The 19155-nt window shown below is 37.9% G+C and overlaps 4 protein-coding genes across 5 annotated transcripts; 3 read left to right on the top strand and 1 right to left on the bottom strand.

Annotated features, from left to right (window-relative positions):
• The first annotated feature begins 469 nt into the window (after positions 1 to 469).
• Positions 470 to 5631, top strand: LOC144566078 (uncharacterized). The gene is made up of 5 exons (XM_078315946.1): positions 470 to 658; positions 1846 to 2384; positions 2626 to 2679; positions 4543 to 4727; positions 5043 to 5631. Exons 2-5 carry the CDS (start codon positions 1868 to 1870, stop codon positions 5133 to 5135), a joined length of 849 nt encoding a protein of 282 aa, XP_078172072.1. The 5' UTR covers positions 470 to 658; positions 1846 to 1867; the 3' UTR covers positions 5136 to 5631.
• Positions 5632 to 8030: 2399 nt separating this feature from the next.
• LOC144566077 (elongation factor 1-alpha) lies at positions 8031 to 10532 on the top strand. Its single transcript, XM_078315945.1, has 3 exons — positions 8031 to 8173; positions 8756 to 9227; positions 9345 to 10532. The coding sequence occupies exons 2-3, from the start codon at positions 8766 to 8768 to the stop codon at positions 10224 to 10226; spliced, it is 1344 nt and encodes a 447-aa protein (XP_078172071.1). The 5' UTR covers positions 8031 to 8173; positions 8756 to 8765; the 3' UTR covers positions 10227 to 10532.
• Positions 10533 to 10872: 340 nt separating this feature from the next.
• Positions 10873 to 13649, top strand: LOC144566075 (elongation factor 1-alpha). Of its 2 annotated transcripts, none has more exons than XM_078315943.1 (3): positions 10873 to 11032; positions 11877 to 12340; positions 12457 to 13649. In XM_078315943.1, the coding sequence occupies exons 2-3, from the start codon at positions 11879 to 11881 to the stop codon at positions 13336 to 13338; spliced, it is 1344 nt and encodes a 447-aa protein (XP_078172069.1). In that variant the 5' UTR covers positions 10873 to 11032; positions 11877 to 11878; the 3' UTR covers positions 13339 to 13649. The 2 variants fall into 2 exon arrangements, with proteins under 2 accessions (XP_078172069.1, XP_078172070.1); XM_078315944.1 differs by lacking the exon at positions 10873 to 11032 and adding an exon at positions 11054 to 11076.
• A 1471-nt stretch (positions 13650 to 15120) lies between these two features.
• LOC144566337 (Transducin/WD40 repeat-like superfamily protein) lies at positions 15121 to 17377 on the bottom strand. The gene is made up of 2 exons (XM_078316350.1): positions 17222 to 17377; positions 15121 to 16435 (listed from the first exon to the last, which is right to left on the bottom strand). The coding sequence occupies exon 2, from the start codon at positions 16373 to 16375 to the stop codon at positions 15362 to 15364; it is 1014 nt and encodes a 337-aa protein (XP_078172476.1). The 5' UTR covers positions 16376 to 16435; positions 17222 to 17377; the 3' UTR covers positions 15121 to 15361.
• Between the last annotated feature and the right edge of the window lie 1778 nt (positions 17378 to 19155).

Genomic DNA, 19155 nt, shown 5'->3' with positions numbered 1-19155 from the left:
ATAACCCAGCAGCCGCTGCTAGGCCTTCAAAAAAAAAATGTAGTGTAGCCGTGTAGGTAAAATATCTGAAGGGATTATTGATTTACATTGTTCGGGGCAAAGGTGCAAAAGCGCACACTGAAGGGAATATTTTATAATTAGTGGATCTGGACCGTTCTTTTTAACTTAACACGAATCATAAAGTCCAATAATACTGCCCCTGCGCTAGCCCGAATCACAAAGCATTTAATCTCCAAGGGTAAAGTGAGACTCTTACCGTAGAGGAGTTAAATAAATCCGTCGGGGTACAATAACTGAAGAACCAAATTCTTCCTTTGACTGAAGGTGGGCTCACACCGCACAATGGGCCTTTTATTCATTGAACCCCCAAATTGGGTCGACTTTATATTACGGGCGGTTACCTTATTTCAGTATGTCTAATTCAAAATGAAGAACAACAAAGCTCACCGAAGAAAGTGAATCTACACACACACACGTGTACGGTTTCACGTGTTTTCATTTCCAAAATCTAAACAAGGCGCGCGCGCCTTTCTCGTTCTCCCTCTTGAAATCTCTCTCCGCTTCTTTTCTCTCTCTGTCTCTCTGAAATCAAGAACAAGAAGCAATCACTTCGCCAGGAGCTCAGCGTTCATCGACAGCCTAGATCTGCTTCTACTGAGTAAGATTTTAATTGTTAGCTCCTCTTTATTCACTATTTTCTTGTCGCTTGTGGATTTTTTGAATTTTTTTTGCAAAGTTGCGGACTTTTTGTTCTCGATCTGGATAAATGTCTGCGTGTAATTGAATAAGGATCGAGTATTGTGAAGAAATATTTGTATTTCGTCCTCACTTTCTTTCAATTTTAAGAGCCTTGCTAAAGATCCGCTTGGTTTGTGCTTAAAACCCTACTTGACCCCTCTCTACCACCACAGGTCGTGCATAATTTCTACATACCTTTTTTTCCCAGTACAAATTTCATGTTCTTATACTTGGTTCATGAGCAATATTTCTTGAAACTGGTGAAAAAGTGTAAATAATTTGCCTAGATCTAACCCTACATCCTTAGACTCGAGTACTCAAGTAGATTATTCAGGAAGCACAATTGCAATTTTTTTTTTTTTTTTTTATGATTGTGAGTTTGAATAGCTCCGTATAGGTTTTCTAGTCTCATTGTGAAAACCCTAACCTCCCTCCACCCCACCCCCAATCCCCAATTCACACACACAGTCGTACTCTCACTCATTTAGTTCAATTTCTAAAGAATTTTTAGCTCCCCCTTAATGTTGCCGGCACCAAAAAGTACCTTTACTTACTGTAGTTTCCTTTTTGTTTTTGTTTCTATTTTCACGACTTTAGCAAGATTTATTGAAATGTATGCAGATGTTATGTATATAATCCTGAATTGTATAAATACCTACATTGAACAAGACATCATAATTTCTTGAGAAAAAAACTCAAGCCTGGCTCCTATCTTGCAATCTTAACTGATAGCTTTTATGGAATCCCAGTGCTTTACTGGGAAAAGCATATAGCAAATGGATCTTGTAAATCACAACTGAGTTTCTTGTTCTATAAGTTGATCTACCACCCACTTTCAGAAATTGGTTGGTCAGGTAATACATGTGTGACATTTCTTTGTTTTCTCATATGATCTTGTTCACTCCAAAAATGAGTTGCAAGAAGGTAATATAGCAGATCGGATTTCTGTGATCTGATTATCTTTATGTTAACATGTGTCTCCCAGAAATTCTTTCAAGAGGAGAAGACCTCAACTCTCTAGTTTATTTTTTTTTTCGAGAATATAACTTCTCCTCCTTAACAAGTTAGATTAATCATAACCAGTATTGTCTTCTTTTATTTGTCTAGGGCTCGTGGTTACCTTTCCAAGATGAGTAGAGAAAACCCTATTGATGGCACTGCTCAGGGCCATCGACAAGTACTAGGCAATTTGACTAACACAGTACTAGGCAATGTGACTAGCACCTTGGGCAAGAGGCCAATTCCTTTTGACCTAGAAAATCCAACGCTCGAAGGGAAGGAAACTATAGGTTGCGAGAAAAATACCTCACCAGTGGCAAAGCGGCGTACCGGCAATTATTTCTCTTTAGAAAAAAGCGGCGGTTTCACCATGGAGAACTATGGAACAGCAAGTAGCAACAGGGGTTTGTACTTCAGCAATTTAATGAGCGAGCTGGGTGCACAAGGTATTGATCTGAAGGGAAGAGAACAATCGCCTGATTCAGAGCTCAATTTAGAAGAAGATTATGAGTCAGAGAATGAAGAGCCCTTGAAGCACAACACCAGTTGCTCTTCAAATATCTTTAGTGCGCTGAATAGCGAGGTACTAAAGCTGGGTTGTACCGGTGTCCCGGAGAAGTCGTGCAGCTGTTCATTTTGTGTTAAAGGTGAGAGATCTTTTCTCTTTATGTTACTTCTGTTGTACTACCTGGTATCAAATTCTGGAGTCTGAAGCAAATTGGCCATTAAATATTTAGTTGTTGTGAAAAAATAATGTTAGTAGAGGTTCCTTAATTGGCTGGTAGGACACCTGGTTTGTACCTATACTGAACAGTAAAATAATCTCGATATATGTATCTTATTATGTTAGAAAGCTATAATCTTATGTTGATTTTTTTGGTAAAATAGCTGCTTATATGTGGGCCGACCTGCACTATCAGGACACCAGAGGCCGGCTTTCTGGTATGTTTCTTCTTACTCTGCTCGATAAAATTAACCACTTTGTGCTATATTAATCTCTTGTTGGGTAAACATTAAATCGCACATGTTATACAAATTTTTCTAGCAAGCACATCTGATTTTTTTTTTTTAAAAAAGGACTGGAATTGGAATTTCCTATGATTTGGTAATGTTGTATGCTTTCTAATTTATCAGTTAACTTCTTTTTCCATGCATCAGGTGCTACTAACCATATTAGAGCACTTATCAAAGCTGTTCCTTTTTCTTAATAGCGTTTCTTCTCTATTGATGTGTGTGCACAGGCATGTGCTTACAGAAGCGGGGTGCGTCAAATGGGCATCGGACCCAAATTTGTCAGATGCCCACTCCGATTCGCTTCATGATTCGTGCACGCTACTTCAATAACGTGCGGATCAAGCGCGCACCAATCATGAAGCAAATCGGACTTTCTGAGTGGACATCGGACTGATTTGGGTCCGATGCCCATCGGATGTGCCCCGCTTCCTGTGCTTACTGGTGGTTGGGGCATTGAATAACCAGAGTATAAGTGGGGTACTATTTTCAGGTCTCAAAACACTATATTCAGTGTGCTGAAAATCTTTTCTATTTTTAATACCAATTTTACTGTCAACAATTACCTTCTTATCTTTGCTTCATGCTGTTAATAAAGGGTATTAATTATTCCGGTAGTAAGTTAGATATATGGAGTGACCATTACATGATTTTTAGAATCAATATTTTCTTAGTCCTCCAAATCTCCCATCGGTTTTAGAATCGATCTTTTCATCTTGCGAGCACGATAGGAAATTATTTGAAAGCAATAAATCATTGGAAAGAGTTCAGCTGGGTGATTAAGCACTCCAGAATCTTTGCACAAACATGCTCAAAGCCTCAGACTTGACAGCAGAACAAATAAAAATCGATCAAATATAATCTACTTTACTCACAAAAAGACTTGATCTTAAAAAAAAAAACTCTACCATAAGCTGTTAAACAATATGAGCATGAAGGTTTTGGAACAAACATTATTCCTCGAGGGCAGTTTTTGCTTACCTGTAAACCATACATCCAATGCTGTGTATTATCTTGTAATTTAACTTAACATTCCGTCGTACCCATTTTGAGAATTCTTTCTGGTTCTCTAGTGGTGGAATCAAGTGACACAACCCTGAATTTGACAATCAGATGTAAACTCATCTAAACAGAGTTTAACACTCCTGAGACTATTTCCTGTAATAGATGTAAACTGAGCTAAATTACTAATATACCAACTAAGCCAGTTCAATCCTAGTAACAAAAGTTGGCGCATATGTTAATTTCGTTTTAGGGGAGCAAGTACACTGGATACTTGTTATGTTAGTTTCTGGTTTATTCTGTATAACACCTTTTGGGAAGAAAAAATATTAACTTAGAATAAATGCATAAATCTAATGACTGTTTTGCTGCTAATATATTATTCTGTGAAGAAAAAGTAAAATGTGATTTTACACTACAATCATGATCACATGAGTCAAGTCACTAAAAATCACATTTTCTCCCAAATTAAACAAGGCCAGTGCATCGGTCAATTAACTTTACTAACAGTACGAAGCAAAGATAAGAATGTATTATTGAGGGTAATCTTGGAATTAAGAAAAAAAATGAGATTTCTCAGCACTAATTATATTGTTTTGTCTGAAAATGGTACAACTTCTTTTGCAAGTACTTAAAACTCTGCTGGGTACTTGAGTTTTATTCATAAATTTGTTATGAATCCATGCAGATACAAAACAAATCGAATTTTACACTGCCAAATCCCAGAGGGAAAACATGTTTTTGATTTATATTTAATCAATCTAGAAATAAGTTTCTTTTTTGTACTTTCAGCATTGAAAAGGAGCAGGCGGCTCGCAAGGTTGCTCGAAGGGAAGCTCCATGCACAGCAATTGAACCGGAAGGTGCTCGCTGAGAACTCAAAACAGGCCTCCGATATTGAGCTTGAGCTCATGCACCAGTGGAGATCTCTTTTCCGTCACAGTGAAAATATCTTCTCTCATGAAACTTCAGAACTTGTAAGTACATTATAATTCTCAGGGGGTGGTTGGTACCGAGACGTATCATGTACTTATTGGTATGTAACCTTACCAGTTGGAGCAGCGATATACAATTTCAACCATGCTTGAATTTGGTCTGTGACAAGGTGTTTCTTGTCAGAACGTAGTAAACCCTTTCCAGAATCTACCGGTCTGAGGAAATTAGAGATTTTTTAAAGATTGACCATCTCTGCATCTGTCCCCAAGTTGTTTTATTATTTGCTAGTTTGACTTTGCTACTGTAAATCCTCTACCAAAAGGATTGTAAAATATATTCCTTATTTTTTTTCTCAGCACTCTACTCTCTTAAATTTGGAAGAGTTGAGAGAGAACTGCAAGCGGGATCTTCACTCTGTTAGTGGCGTCTCCGGACCAAATAATGGATGATGTCACTATGTGATGTAATGTCTGTACCAGCATCTGGCCATAACAGTCTGTTGTCAGATGCTGTAATTGCCATATTTAGGCTGCGTATTGATTCCTTTGCTAATTTATTTGTAACCAAATTCTCTTAGGCTTATGATTTGTAGTAGTATTTGCTGTTAATTAGGAGATGTGCATTACTTGGTTTGTCATTCTGAACTTGGTTTCATATCACTCTTGTATTTGCCACATAACCCTGCAATTACAACCTGAGGCGGGGGCAACAATTTCATAAAGCTGCATTGCACAGCCATCCTTTTTTTAGAGTGCTGTTCATTAGCCGAAATGTTTCGGAAGTTGCTCTTCTTTGTTTATTGATGCTTTAATGTTATCTGTGGCAGTGAGTAGTCATGAGGAATGTCATGTTAGGAAAGATAAAAATCTTTTGTTAGTACAGAGTACTCGAACCATGGTCTACTGTTTTCAATAAATCATTAGTTTTCTTTTCTTGCTTTTGGAATAGCTGATTCTGTGCTGCATGTTTAGGGTTCCACAGACTTCCACATATGCCGCCATATAAATGGTGGCAGTGGATTTACCATTACTAGTGTTAGCTGTACAATCTAAATTTGACAGTTGAGATCAGTTTCTATAAAAAAAATCTCTCCTGAAGAACAAGGTGTAGTTTGGACACATAAGACACATGCTGCCATTGCTATAATGGCATCAGATGTGAACTATGTTTAGTAGAATGATGTGCTCTAGAACTGATTCTGATGCTGCTTTGTTTAAAACTTGTCCTGTTAGTATCTGCTGTAACAGTTTTAATAGGGGTTTGGGGTTTAGTCTGTAGTTATTACAAAAAGGGATATTGATGTGTTCCTAATTCATTTCTTTGCTAAACCAAATTTTAATGTGTTTCAGCATCAGTTTAATTGATAATGAACTGTTGAATCAGAAAATCTCTTGACAGTATCCCCTGACAGCTCAAATCTGTCAAATTTTAAGTCTTTTATCTGGAGTTTATTGTCCATTGTTCAATCCATTACTTGTGTGTGTTAAACGGTCGGATTGCCTTCAGTGATATTGCAAATGAACAGCATGGCAATTTCCTTTTTTTTTTTTTTTTTTCCAATTTGCTATTGAGCTGGATTTCACAGTTTACCGGCAAGTCCAAAGCGAAGGCTCTTTTGCACATATTTAGATGCTTTTCTATTCGGTAGTGGCGCCAGAAACCTGAAACTTGCTGTGTGGATTTATGCTGCTGCGTCGATTGGCATTTGGCAAATATTATGTCGGCACAAAATTAGTAATTTCTTGGTTTGTTCATTTTTCTTTAGAAAAAAAGTTTAACAATTTATGTTGGTCTCTTGTTATATCACCAAGTCGTCATTGTGAATATTTTAAGAAGCCGAGTTTGCGACGTGTTTATAGTTATACTCTACCGTTAGATAGATAAGAAGACTACACTAGTATAATAAATACATCTGACTAGATCCCATTATTTTTAAATCTAGCATGACCGTGCCTTATTAGCTCAATCACGTTGACAAAAAGAAATTACAAACCCAATCACTCACCGCAAGAAAAAGAAAGGAACCAATCGCGCCTTTTTCTCCCCACTTCGGCACTTGATATGATACCATGATACATGTCTCCCGATCTTTATCTGTTTTTGACCAAGAAAAAAATGCCACACATTCTATTAGAACTAGCTGGACAAATGAAATTGTTTTGCTTTTTTTTTTTTTTTTTTTAGGAGAAGGAATTGTCTTGTTCATATGTGAAGTCAGGGCGAAGCCATGACAATTAATAGGGTGGGACAAGACATAATTTTGTAATTATTTTGAACATTAAATATATTTATGTATATTTTTTTTTGAGAAATAACATAGAAATAGAAGCGTGTTATGGGAAAATTTAAAGAATAAGCAAATTATATATTTTTTGAGGCTGAGGTATATTTTTATAATATTTTTAAAAAGGCATAAAAATAGAAGTATGTTTTTCAAATTTCATTGAGCTAAATGTGAGGTGAAATATTATTTGCAATGATATACACTAATTGCCAAAAATGAGGTGAAATATGATTAAAAGTTAGGTGAATTATGTTTAGATTGTTCATTGTAACTACCAGAGGCGAGGTAGATTTAAAGAGAGTATAGGACTATATTTCATTTGTTGATTCTCCTATTTTTAATAAAATTTTGTAGCTCCCCTATTAATAAATAATTAGTTTAATTAAAACAACAAATTTGCCTCATTTTTAAATATATCTAGCTCAATATTATTTTTTCGTTAAATTCAACCTCACTATAGTAAATTTCTAATTCCGCTGATTATTATTGTTGTTTTAATTAAAGAAGCACTAAATTTTATTAGCTGAGGATATTAATAATTTTACCTTAAAATAAATATAAAATATTTGATTTGATAAACATATAAACATTTCTTAAGTGCAACCACGTACTTGAATAAATCAACACCCATTTTAATACGTATGAAATCATCAAAATTTTCATATTAAAATCCATAGATAATACTTATTAAAATGCAAACTTTTACGTATTAAAAGTTTGATAATATATTATAAATTAAAAAATAAAGAAAAAAATACATCTTAACTCAATGCTTTTGATCACGATACATAAATTGGAGACGGATAACATTCCTTTGCTCACGTGCAATCCACCCTCTTTATATAAAGATAAATAAATAATTTCTTATCTAGTTATGTTCGACGCTCGCAACCTAAGACCCTTCCTTTACATGACGAGCTATTGACAACCATCTGATCAAATTTAAATGGCAGATATCCGAACCAACCCTTGCCTAATTTCATCTCTTCTTTATTTAGCTGGCGGTGCACATACCGCCGCCAGGCTAACGCAATCGAGCTGCGCATTACGAAATTGCCCCTGATAAATCTTAAAAACCCTAGGGACATTCGAGTAAAAATCTCAAGCTATATATAAGGCGTCGATACAACTAGGGTCCTCTTCTTATATTGCGACCTAGCAGCCGTCTCTTGTCTAATTCTAATCGAATCTCTTAGAATTTTGGTGAGATTTTCTCCCCTGATATCTTTTTTTAATCGCCATAATTGTAATCTGGTAATGTAGTAGGCTTATCTTGTGATCCGATCATCTTATAAGTATGTATTATAAATCATAGTTGTCACCATAGTAAGCTGATTTTGTTTTCAGTAATTAGCCCATACAATTCTGTTTATTAGTCTTTATTAGTTTTTTGTTCTAATTTTATGTGAATCTAATAGCTTAAGGGGGGTTTTCTGGTAGGGTTTTGATTTAATCGTCCTGTGACAGCCTTTGCCTTTGTTGATTAAGGCAATGTGGCACTGGTAGTAAGCAAGTGCTTGTTATTCTGTAGTATTATCAGATCTGGTCAAATTTTGTTAAGCCCATATCTGTTTTGTTGTTGAATTGGCTATGCTTTAGATTATTGGATTAACCAAGTTATTTATGTAATTTGATTTTAATCATCTTATAGTCTTATTTGGAATCATTAGATAAGGTTTAATTGAAAACAGCTAGCATTTTCATAACTGCAGAGCTACCAATCCCTTCTGGTTTGTTAAATTTTAAAATAAAACTCATTGCTAATAACAAATCTTCTCTGTGCAGTTTTTGAGCTATGGGTAAGGAGAAGGTTCACATCAACATTGTGGTCATTGGCCATGTCGACTCTGGAAAGTCGACCACCACTGGTCACCTCATCTACAAGCTAGGTGGCATTGACAAGCGTGTAATTGAGCGTTTTGAGAAGGAAGCTGCTGAGATGAACAAGAGGTCATTCAAGTACGCATGGGTGCTTGACAAGCTTAAGGCTGAGCGCGAGCGTGGTATTACCATCGACATTGCTCTCTGGAAGTTTGAGACCACCAGGTACTACTGCACAGTCATCGATGCCCCCGGCCATCGTGATTTCATCAAGAACATGATTACTGGTACTTCTCAGGCTGACTGTGCTGTCCTCATCATTGACTCCACCACTGGTGGTTTCGAAGCTGGTATTTCCAAGGATGGCCAGACCCGTGAGCATGCTCTCCTTGCTTTCACTCTTGGTGTCAAGCAGATGATCTGCTGTTGCAACAAGGTAACTTCCTTTCTATTTATTTACTTCGTATCAATGATTTGTTTTGCCAGTGGTATGTATAAATTGTTTCTGTTAAATTTGGCTGACAAATTTCTATTTGTTAATAATGATTGACAGATGGATGCCACCACTCCCAAATACTCTAAGGCTAGGTACGATGAAATTGTGAAGGAAGTGTCATCTTACCTCAAGAAGGTCGGCTACAACCCTGACAAAATTGCCTTTGTTCCCATTTCTGGTTTTGAGGGTGACAACATGATTGAGCGCTCCACCAACCTTGATTGGTACAAGGGCCCCACCCTCCTTGAGGCTCTTGACCAGATCAATGAGCCCAAGCGTCCCACAGACAAGCCCCTCCGTCTCCCCCTCCAGGATGTTTACAAGATTGGAGGCATTGGAACTGTCCCTGTCGGTCGTGTCGAGACCGGTGTCATCAAGCCCGGTATGGTTGTCACATTCGGCCCAACTGGTCTGACCACCGAGGTTAAATCAGTTGAGATGCACCACGAGGCTCTTACAGAGGCATTGCCCGGTGATAACGTCGGTTTCAACGTAAAGAATGTTGCCGTCAAGGATCTCAAGCGTGGTTATGTTGCCTCCAACTCCAAGGATGACCCTGCCAAGGGTGCTGCCAGTTTCACCTCCCAGGTCATCATCATGAACCACCCTGGCCAGATCGGCAACGGGTACGCCCCCGTCCTTGACTGCCACACCTCCCACATCGCTGTCAAGTTTGGCGAGATCTTGACCAAGATTGACCGTCGTTCAGGTAAGGAGCTCGAGAAGGAGCCCAAGTTTTTGAAGAATGGTGATGCCGGTATGGTTAAGATGCTTCCCACCAAGCCGATGGTTGTTGAGACCTTCGCAGAGTACCCTCCTCTTGGTAGGTTTGCTGTCAGGGACATGAGGCAGACGGTTGCTGTTGGTGTCATCAAGGCTGTTGACAAGAAGGATCCCACTGGTGCCAAGGTCACCAAGGCTGCTGTCAAGAAGAAATGAACCGTAGAGAAAGATGTATGTGTGTCTGTGCGGTACATTGCTGTATTGTGTGGTCTCATTTGTTTTCTGTTTTCGTGCCGTCGTGAGCCGAGTAGTAGAGTATCTGGTGTATGGATGCAGAATTGGGTACTTGATAGGCGGTGGCATCCATCATGGTTGCTCCTGTGTTCAACTATCTCGGCGGTTTGAGTTTTTATTTTCTTTTTGCTGTTTTTTTTTTTTTTTTGTGTCCGTGTGGTTAAATGAGACTGGTCTTTGCTGATACTGAGAAACATGGTTTACTGCTTTAAATAATTTATTATCTCTGTTTGGTTTGTTTAATTGATTATTACTTTTCTGTATAATTTTCTGCCCGGCCGTGTCTACGGATTTTTTATTATGCTGGGACCGTATTGCTTTTTATTTGTTTCTTGGTCTCCAAGCTTGCAGCCTGAAACCCTTTGTTGACAATTGTCATCAAAGTCCTATTGACTACCGTCGGATCAAGTTTACGCGGTTGATATACGAACTAACACTTGCCTATCATTATCAATCAAGAAAAATCTTCTAGCAACTTTTAAATTAATCTCTTTTTAATTTAATTGGCGGTGCACATCCAGCCTCCTGTCTCACGCAATCATGTCACGAATTACGAAATTAGCCCTGACAAGTTTTATAAACCTAGGGGCAATCGAGTAAAAATGTCTATCCATATATACGGCGTGGATGAGGCTAGTGTTCTCCTCTTTCATTGCGCCTAAAATTCTCGGGGAGCTAAGGCGGCAGCAGTCTGTTATCTATTTCTAATCGGATCTCTTAGGATTTTGGTGAGATCGTCTCTCCTGATAATTCTTTTTTGCTAATTTAGTAGGTATGTCTATTGTCTGGGGACCTGATTTTCTGGAATTTTGTATTATAAAAATATTTTAATCGCCATAGTATTTAGCCCATCTGTAACTGATTCTTAGTCTATTAGGTTTTTGTTCTAGTTTTGTGCGGATCTAATAGCTTAAGGTGATTTTCGGTAGGATTTTGATTTTAATTGTTATCCATAACACCTTTGTTGACTAAGGTCAGTAAGCATGTGCTTCTTATTCTATAGTGTTATCGGATCTGGTTAAATTTTGTTGTAAGCTTGTATTTACTTTAGTAGTTTAATTTTTATCTTAGAGTTTTATTTGAAATCTAATCAGATTAGATTTGTTGACTCGCAAATATTAATTATACTTGATTGAAGTTGAAGGTTCGAGGGTTTTAGGAGAAGTGGAACTAAAGAGAATTTTGTGAAAACTGGGACAGAGATCCCTTTCAATTATAATTTTCCAAAATTTACTAAATAGTATATAAACTGTATAAAATTACAGTAGTAGTTCCTAAGTCCCTATAAAACAGAAAATACACAACTATTATTTTTCAACAGAAGTTGTGTTTGATTTAGAAAATTTAACATACCAGCTTTTTATTAATTTATATCCTTTGTCATAGTTAAGTGAATATTTTTTACTATAGGATCTCAACCTCGATTGGTTGTAGAATTTCTTACCTGGAAGTTTTGTTTGTCTCGGAAAATTAGGCTTATAGTTAATTTCTGATTTATGATTCAAGCTGTTTATCTATTTGTTATGGTTGCATGATAACAATCTAATCTTATTTCTCTATGCAATTTTCAAGCCATGGGTAAGGAGAAGTTTCACATCAACATCGTGGTTATTGGCCACGTTGACTCTGGAAAGTCGACCACCACTGGCCACCTCATCTACAAGCTTGGTGGCATTGACAAGCGTGTGATCGAGCGTTTTGAGAAGGAAGCCGCTGAGATGAACAAGAGGTCATTCAAGTACGCCTGGGTGCTTGACAAGCTCAAGGCCGAGCGCGAGCGTGGTATCACCATCGACATTGCCCTCTGGAAGTTTGAGACCACCAAGTACTACTGCACAGTCATCGATGCCCCCGGCCACCGTGACTTCATCAAGAACATGATTACTGGTACCTCTCAGGCCGACTGTGCAGTTCTCATCATCGATTCCACGACTGGTGGTTTCGAAGCTGGTATTTCCAAGGATGGCCAGACCCGTGAGCATGCCCTCCTTGCTTTTACTCTTGGTGTCAGGCAGATGATATGCTGTTGCAACAAGGTAAAATTTATTCACGCAATTTCAAACTTTTTTTTATTTTTTTGGGGTCAGTGGTATGCTTAAATTATTTGTTGGTTTGTATGGCTGACAATTTCTATTTGTTAAATGATTGTCAGATGGATGCCACCACTCCCAAGTACTCAAAGGCCAGGTATGATGAAATTGTGAAAGAAGTGTCATCTTACCTTAAGAAGGTCGGCTACAACCCGGACAAAATCCCCTTTGTCCCCATCTCTGGTTTCGAGGGTGACAACATGATTGAGCGCTCCACCAATCTTGACTGGTACAAGGGTCCCACCCTCCTGGAGGCTCTTGACATGATCAACGAGCCAAAGCGTCCATCTGACAAGCCCCTCCGTCTCCCCCTCCAAGATGTCTACAAGATTGGAGGCATTGGCACTGTCCCTGTTGGTCGTGTCGAGACTGGTGTCATCAAGCCTGGTATAGTTGTCACATTCGGCCCAACTGGCTTGACCACTGAGGTTAAGTCAGTTGAGATGCACCACGAGGCTCTTACGGAGGCCTTGCCTGGTGACAATGTCGGTTTCAACGTGAAGAACGTTGCTGTTAAAGATCTCAAGCGTGGTTATGTTGCCTCCAACTCCAAGGACGACCCTGCCAAGGGGGCCGCCAGCTTCACCTCCCAGGTCATCATAATGAATCACCCTGGCCATATCAGCAATGGCTATGCCCCCGTCCTCGACTGCCACACCTCCCACATTGCCGTGAAGTTTTCTGAGATCCTGACCAAGATCGACCGTCGTTCTGGTAAGGAGATCGAGAAGGAGCCCAAGTTTTTGAAGAACGGTGATTCCGGTATGGTCAAGATGATTCCCACCAAACCCATGGTGGTTGAGACCTTCTCGGAGTACCCACCTCTTGGTAGGTTTGCTGTGAGGGACATGAGGCAGACGGTTGCTGTCGGTGTCATCAAGGCTGTCGACAAGAAGGATCCTACTGGTGCCAAGGTTACCAAGGCTGCCCAGAAGAAGAAATGAACCGAAGTGGATGTATGTGTGCATGTCCCAGTATCATGTGATCACAGTAATTTTGTGTTTTCGTGTGGTCGTGAGTTGAGTAGTAAAGTTTCTGGTGTCTGGATGCAGAATTGGGTTCTTGATAGACGGTGGCATTGATAAAAGTTCCTCCGTGTCCAATTATCTCGTTTTGAATTTATGTTTCTCCGTGTTTGGTATCCTTTTTTGTTGTTGTCAGTGTGGTGAATACGCGGAACTGGTTTATTTACTTGTGTACTGAGAACAGGGTTTGTACTGTATTGAATAAATTATTATATGTATTTTATGTCCAATTGCTTTTTTAATTAGCTTGTTTATTTGCTGCGTGCTGATTCTAAACTGGGGCTGGGCCATGGTGCTGTCTGAAATTGTACAGTTCATAATAATTGTTGTCAAGATGTATGAGAATGAAGTTAATCAGCTTAAATAATTTAATTTCCTCTGCCTAAATATCTCAATACTAGTGCGGGACAAGTCAACAGGCATGATGTAAAGTATTCTTTGTGCTAATTGATGCAGATTGCAACAAACTGGAGGTAAAAAGGAACGAATATTCATTAATTGGAGCACTTTCTTGCGCTGTGAAGGGAGGACTAATTTGTGCTTCGTAATAATGAAAACCTAGAAAGAATACTAGTCAATTGGTCAACTGTAGGTGGGTCCCATATGCATATTTATGGTTCCCAGCCTAGTGTGAAAAACTTGAAAAATATAAATTGTCACCATCTCCAGAGCATGGTCGGTTTCGGTTATTTAGAAAAAAAAAATGGGTCAAAAAGGCAAAAAGCTAAATACAAATTGTCAATGGACATGTTTCTGACATTCTCGAACAATACGCAGCCGGTGCCTGATTTTCTTCTTCTTCAAAAAAAAAAAAAAATTCTTCGAACAATACATGACTGGGACATCAAAAATATTATATTGCACAATAAAAAAATGTTTTTTTTTTGGCGCTAATTGATACACAATTGATCAAAATTGAGGATCATATATGATTGGAACGCATATAATTATACAAGTGTTTCTGTATTTTCAAAAAAAAAAAATACATGGAGAACAGGTAGTGTGAAACCACCTTAAAAACATAGCGCTTGAAAGGAAAAGCTATATTTTTGTTCGCAAAATTTATTAGGTGCCAGTTATCGAAAGCTACATAAATTGAAATATAATATGGAATAGATAGCACGGCGAACCCATTTCTGTAATAAACTTATGGATCAAATTAATTACATTACAAACTATTTAAACCTTCAAAATTACAACAAAACAGTTTTTTAATAATAAAATTATGGGGCAAATCACATAACAGATTATTCAAACCTTCTGCAAATTAAAAAAAAAAAAAATTTAGTACAGAGTTGAGTTTTCTTTTTGCAAACCATACTTATTCGGAGCGAGTTATTGTAAGCTATATAAATTTACATATTACAAATTTCAAAAAAATAGTTTTTAGTATTTTTTTGGGGTGCAAACTACACTGATATGATTAAAACTGACACCAGATCCCTGAGTGACCAAGTTTAATGCATATTACATATAATCTACATCGGGTCAAAACTTGCATAATGTGTACCAAAAAAAAGAATTTTTTTTGCAACAGTGCCTTCATATATCTATTCGGATAACCAAATAACCGACATTAGGTTTGATTGCTGTACTTGAGGCACCTACTTGACTATTATACTATCAAATATATTTGTAGTTAACACCTTAAAAAATTGAGAGGATTCATGTTCTCTCCGTTACCAGCCCAAATACATGATAGACATTTTAAACTTGCTAAATAAAAGAGAGAACGTAAAAAACTAATGCAATCCCAAAGATTTCAAGTTCTTATACCGAGATATTCCTAGGAAAATACTAACTTACATAAAAAAAATCTAAACACGGATCATGGCAAATCCTTTTCCAATACAATTGCAATGTGATTTTGCCAACTCTGTCAGTTAGATTTAACACCAAACACAAATCTAACAAAACATAAAACATACATTGCAACTGTGATTCAAAGCTCCCCCAGGTAGATCTGCTTGTCACTGCCGCAAGACCCGATAATAGGCTCAGTCGGATGGAAGGCCGTCTCATTAACCGACCCGTTATGCCCGGGAAGCTTATAGAGTATCTTTCTGGTAGTTGTGTCCCAAATATAAACCATCCTATCGGCACTTCCGGCAGTGACTTTACTCCCATCCGGTGACCACGCGCATTTCAACAAATTCTTTTCAAAGTTGTGTTGGTGACCTGCAAATATCTTTATGCACCTATTTTGGGGTGCATACGGGCGCAGGTCCCAAATCCTCAGTGTGCAATCCATACCGTTAGTTAACAGATATGACCCGTCAGGGCTTAATTGCATACCCGTTATCATGTCCCCATGCCCTTGCATAGTCATTGCTACCTCGTTTTTTCTAAGATCCCATACCTTAATGTCATTATCCAATCCACCAGTGTAGATCTTATCTGCTGTGTCAGAGAAGCTAACAGCCGTGATCTGGTACTTGTCTGGAAATGTCTGGATGGCACCACGCTGGCGAAGGTCCCATAGCTTGGCAGTGCCATCATCAGATCCACTGACAAGCAAAGGTGGGCCACGTCGAGAGGGGCAGCATGAATTGACAAAAGATGAGTGCTCGTTCATTTTTTTAATTTGTTTGCCGGTGTCTACATCCCATACACGAAGTGTTTTGTCAGGGCTGGCAGAGATGAGGGACGACCCGTCAGTGGTCCATTGGAGGTCAAGGATGGCGTTCTTGTGGCCCCGCAAGAACATGAAGTTCTTGCAGTCACCATGCACGTACCAGAGAAAGATGTCTTTGTCATGGGACCCAGAGGCAATGACGGTACCGGCTGGGTTGAACTTCATGCAATAAATGGCGCTCTGGTGGCCAGAAAGAAGCATGATTGGGGACTCCAAGCTGGAGGTGCGTTGGTTTCCTCTGGACCCCATCGGCTGGAACAGTTCCATGCCGGGTCGTGGGGCCGCAAGAGCCAAAGAGTTGTTACTGGAGGGAGCTAACATTATTTGTTTCTTTTAAGGTTGATGTGTTGGTATTTGGTAGGGAAGCGAATAATTCAGTACCTGATTCAGAGAAATGAGGAAGTTAAGGAATTTGAAAATTCCTAAAATTAAGTATTTAGTGAGCCAAAAGGGGTAAACAACAATTTGCAATTACAACAAAATCAAAACTTTATATTGGAATTGATTGAAGGCATACACACTCCAGCACAAAAACCACTCTTAAATAACAAAACCATGTAACTAAACCTTGAAAACTGGTACCATCTTTTACCATGCCTATAAGAACAATTAACAAGGGATGTTAACTGTTACTGGTAATTAAATAAATTATAAGCAATGGGCATATAACCATGTAAAAAAATTTGTACTTCAATACCAGCAATATATTACTGCTAAAGAATCCCATGCCACATCACAGTAGGAAAAGATGAAGATCAAAAGTGTGAATAAAATAACCGACAGTTTGAGTAAAAATAAAAGGTTAACAGTAGGCAGCTGGGAAGAATTCAGACAAGAGGAAGAATTGAACCTTTTGACTTAATTGTGCGAACTACCAGTTTGACAACCTCTAATTAAATTTACAAATCACAAAAGCTTTTACTAACGTAGAACATCATTTTGTAACATTCTCAGGTAAGATTTGGGGGGGGGGTTAAAAAAACACTGCAAATTGGACAAACATTTCTAGGACCTATGTAATTAACTTAATGTTTCATATATGAAACGGGCACTTGGTTGTTTTTTTGTCGAAAAAAGAAGAAGTACAGTTTATAGCGGATGAAACTAAAAGCTCCCGTAGTAAGAAATTGAAGAATTTCACGAAAGGGTAAAAGAAGCACAACTTACCAGATCGAAAGGTAGAATCAAAATGAAGTCTCCAATCCAAGCACGAAGAATCGCGGAACTGATTGAAAAGAATTCTTACCAGATGGCGAAAGTAAAAGCGAGCAATGAAGCTCGTCACTGAAAAGGGGGATTTCTAGGGTTTTACAACAGCGGGTCGAGCTAGATCTCTTTTTCTACGGTCTCTAGAGTAAAGAAGAAGAGAAGACAATCTCGGGTCGAATTTGGACTGGATTTCTAAAAATCGATCAAATGTGTGCCTGGGCTTGATCTCTGGGCCGAGTTTCTAGAATCACTTTTTTTTTCTTTACAACTGGAGGTACCGTTTTAGGGGTGTAAACGGATACGGATAATTCGCTATGTATTCGGATTAAATGAATACGGATAATTTTTGCATATGAAAAAAATGACAAATAGGGATACAGATAATTTTATAAAGGTGAATATGTGTATCCGTATTCGAAATTACTCCCAGCTAGCTTTAGCTTTACTGCTCCAAATAGAAGTTATATATTATCCCATATTCATTTTAGTCTTGATTGTGGTATAAATGATAATACGATATGGTTTTCAATTTAATCTATTTTTTGCTGGTGATGGTGCTACAATAACACAATTTCCTTTCTTTTTTACCTCCATTTCTTCATTCTCCAATCTTTTTCATTCAAGATTTTAGTCCGTGAATGTAATATGATTTTAGTCATTATTTCAAGACAACAATAAGTCACTTTTTGTATCTTAAAGTGCATAACTCAATTATCCGACAATTATTCGTTTCGTATCTGTATTCGAATCCGTATCTGTTAATTATCTACTCCGTATTTGTATGCGTTTAAGGTGGATATGATTTTAAATTTTGATATCTGTTTACTATCCATATCTGTATCCGCTCATTGAAAACGGATACAGATATGGACATATGGTATTAGCATTATCCGCTCCGTTTACATCCCTACCTTAATTGATTCCGTTTAGTTAATTTAATCACTTTTGTTTTTCTTAATTGATTCACGTTTTGAGAGAGAGGATGCGAGAAGGAACAAAATTAAAGGAGCTGTAATGTAACCTGGTTGTTAGGGTTTCTCGTCGCCATCTCCTTCAAAGAAATTGGACGCTTCTTCTGTAGTGCTGTTGTCATTTTGTCGTAGACTCTATGTAGTGTGTGCATGTGATTTAACGGATATGCTGTTTCTCAATTATCATTACTGGATCAGATTTTTTATTTGGTATATTGAGCAAAGTAATGGTCGATTTGCCACGTGTTGACATTCTTATAAACTAAACCAAAAAATTGATCACTGTACGGGAAACCTCGATATTATGCTGCCTAAATTTGACTGATTCTGTCAGATACGTGCTATGAAAATAATATATTGATAGAATACATTCATAACGATCAACCTGACAATTTTAGCAATATTTTTTTAAAGGAAGCAGCTAACAGTCCCCTAACTCCAGTTCCTCAAAAATCTCCGGAGATTTTCAACTAATTCTGTAAACATCAATACTAAATCCTGTAAACTAATTCAACAAATTCTGTAAACATAAAAACGCGTGAAAGCTGTTAAAAACGCGTGAAAGCGGTTAAAAACGTGTGACAGGTGTTGAAAACGCGTGACAGCTGTCGAAAACGCGTGACAGCTGTTGGGGACCACCTTCTGTGAACATACACATAATATCCTGTAAACATACACATATTATCCTGTAAACATACACATATTATCCTATAAACATACACATATAATTCTGTAAACATACATAGTGTACTTAAAATTATAGCAGTTGAAATATCCTGTAAACATACACATATTATCCTGTAAACATACATATATTATCCTATAAACATACACATATAATTCTGTAAACATACATAGTGTACTTAAAATTATAGCAGTTGAAATTATGGCAATTGTGGCAGTTAAAAACGCGTCAGAACT

The sequence above is a fragment of the Carex rostrata genome, chromosome 15 (assembly GCF_964058835.1).
Source record: "Carex rostrata chromosome 15, lpCarRost1.2, whole genome shotgun sequence".
In the NCBI taxonomy this organism is placed as follows: Eukaryota; Viridiplantae; Streptophyta; class Magnoliopsida; order Poales; family Cyperaceae; genus Carex; species Carex rostrata.
The sequence above is the reverse complement of the archived record's forward strand: the minus strand, read 5'-3'. Positions and strand labels throughout refer to the sequence as shown.

Excerpts from the sequence above, each read along its gene's own strand:
- LOC144566077 (XM_078315945.1), top strand. The coding sequence starts at position 8,766 with ATGGGTAAGGAGAAGGTTCACATCAACATTGTGGTCATTGGCCATGTC. Across the intron at positions 9,228-9,344 it reads TGATCTGCTGTTGCAACAAG|ATGGATGCCACCACTCCCAA; the intron begins GTAACTTCCTTT and ends AATGATTGACAG.
- LOC144566075 (XM_078315943.1), top strand. The coding sequence starts at position 11,879 with ATGGGTAAGGAGAAGTTTCACATCAACATCGTGGTTATTGGCCACGTT. Across the intron at positions 12,341-12,456 it reads TGATATGCTGTTGCAACAAG|ATGGATGCCACCACTCCCAA; the intron begins GTAAAATTTATT and ends AATGATTGTCAG.
- LOC144566078 (XM_078315946.1), top strand. The coding sequence starts at position 1,868 with ATGAGTAGAGAAAACCCTATTGATGGCACTGCTCAGGGCCATCGACAA. Across the intron at positions 2,385-2,625 it reads CTGTTCATTTTGTGTTAAAG|CTGCTTATATGTGGGCCGAC; the intron begins GTGAGAGATCTT and ends TTGGTAAAATAG. Across the intron at positions 4,728-5,042 it reads CTCATGAAACTTCAGAACTT|CACTCTACTCTCTTAAATTT; the intron begins GTAAGTACATTA and ends TTTTTTTCTCAG.
- LOC144566337 (XM_078316350.1), bottom strand. The coding sequence starts at position 16,375 with ATGTTAGCTCCCTCCAGTAACAACTCTTTGGCTCTTGCGGCCCCACGA.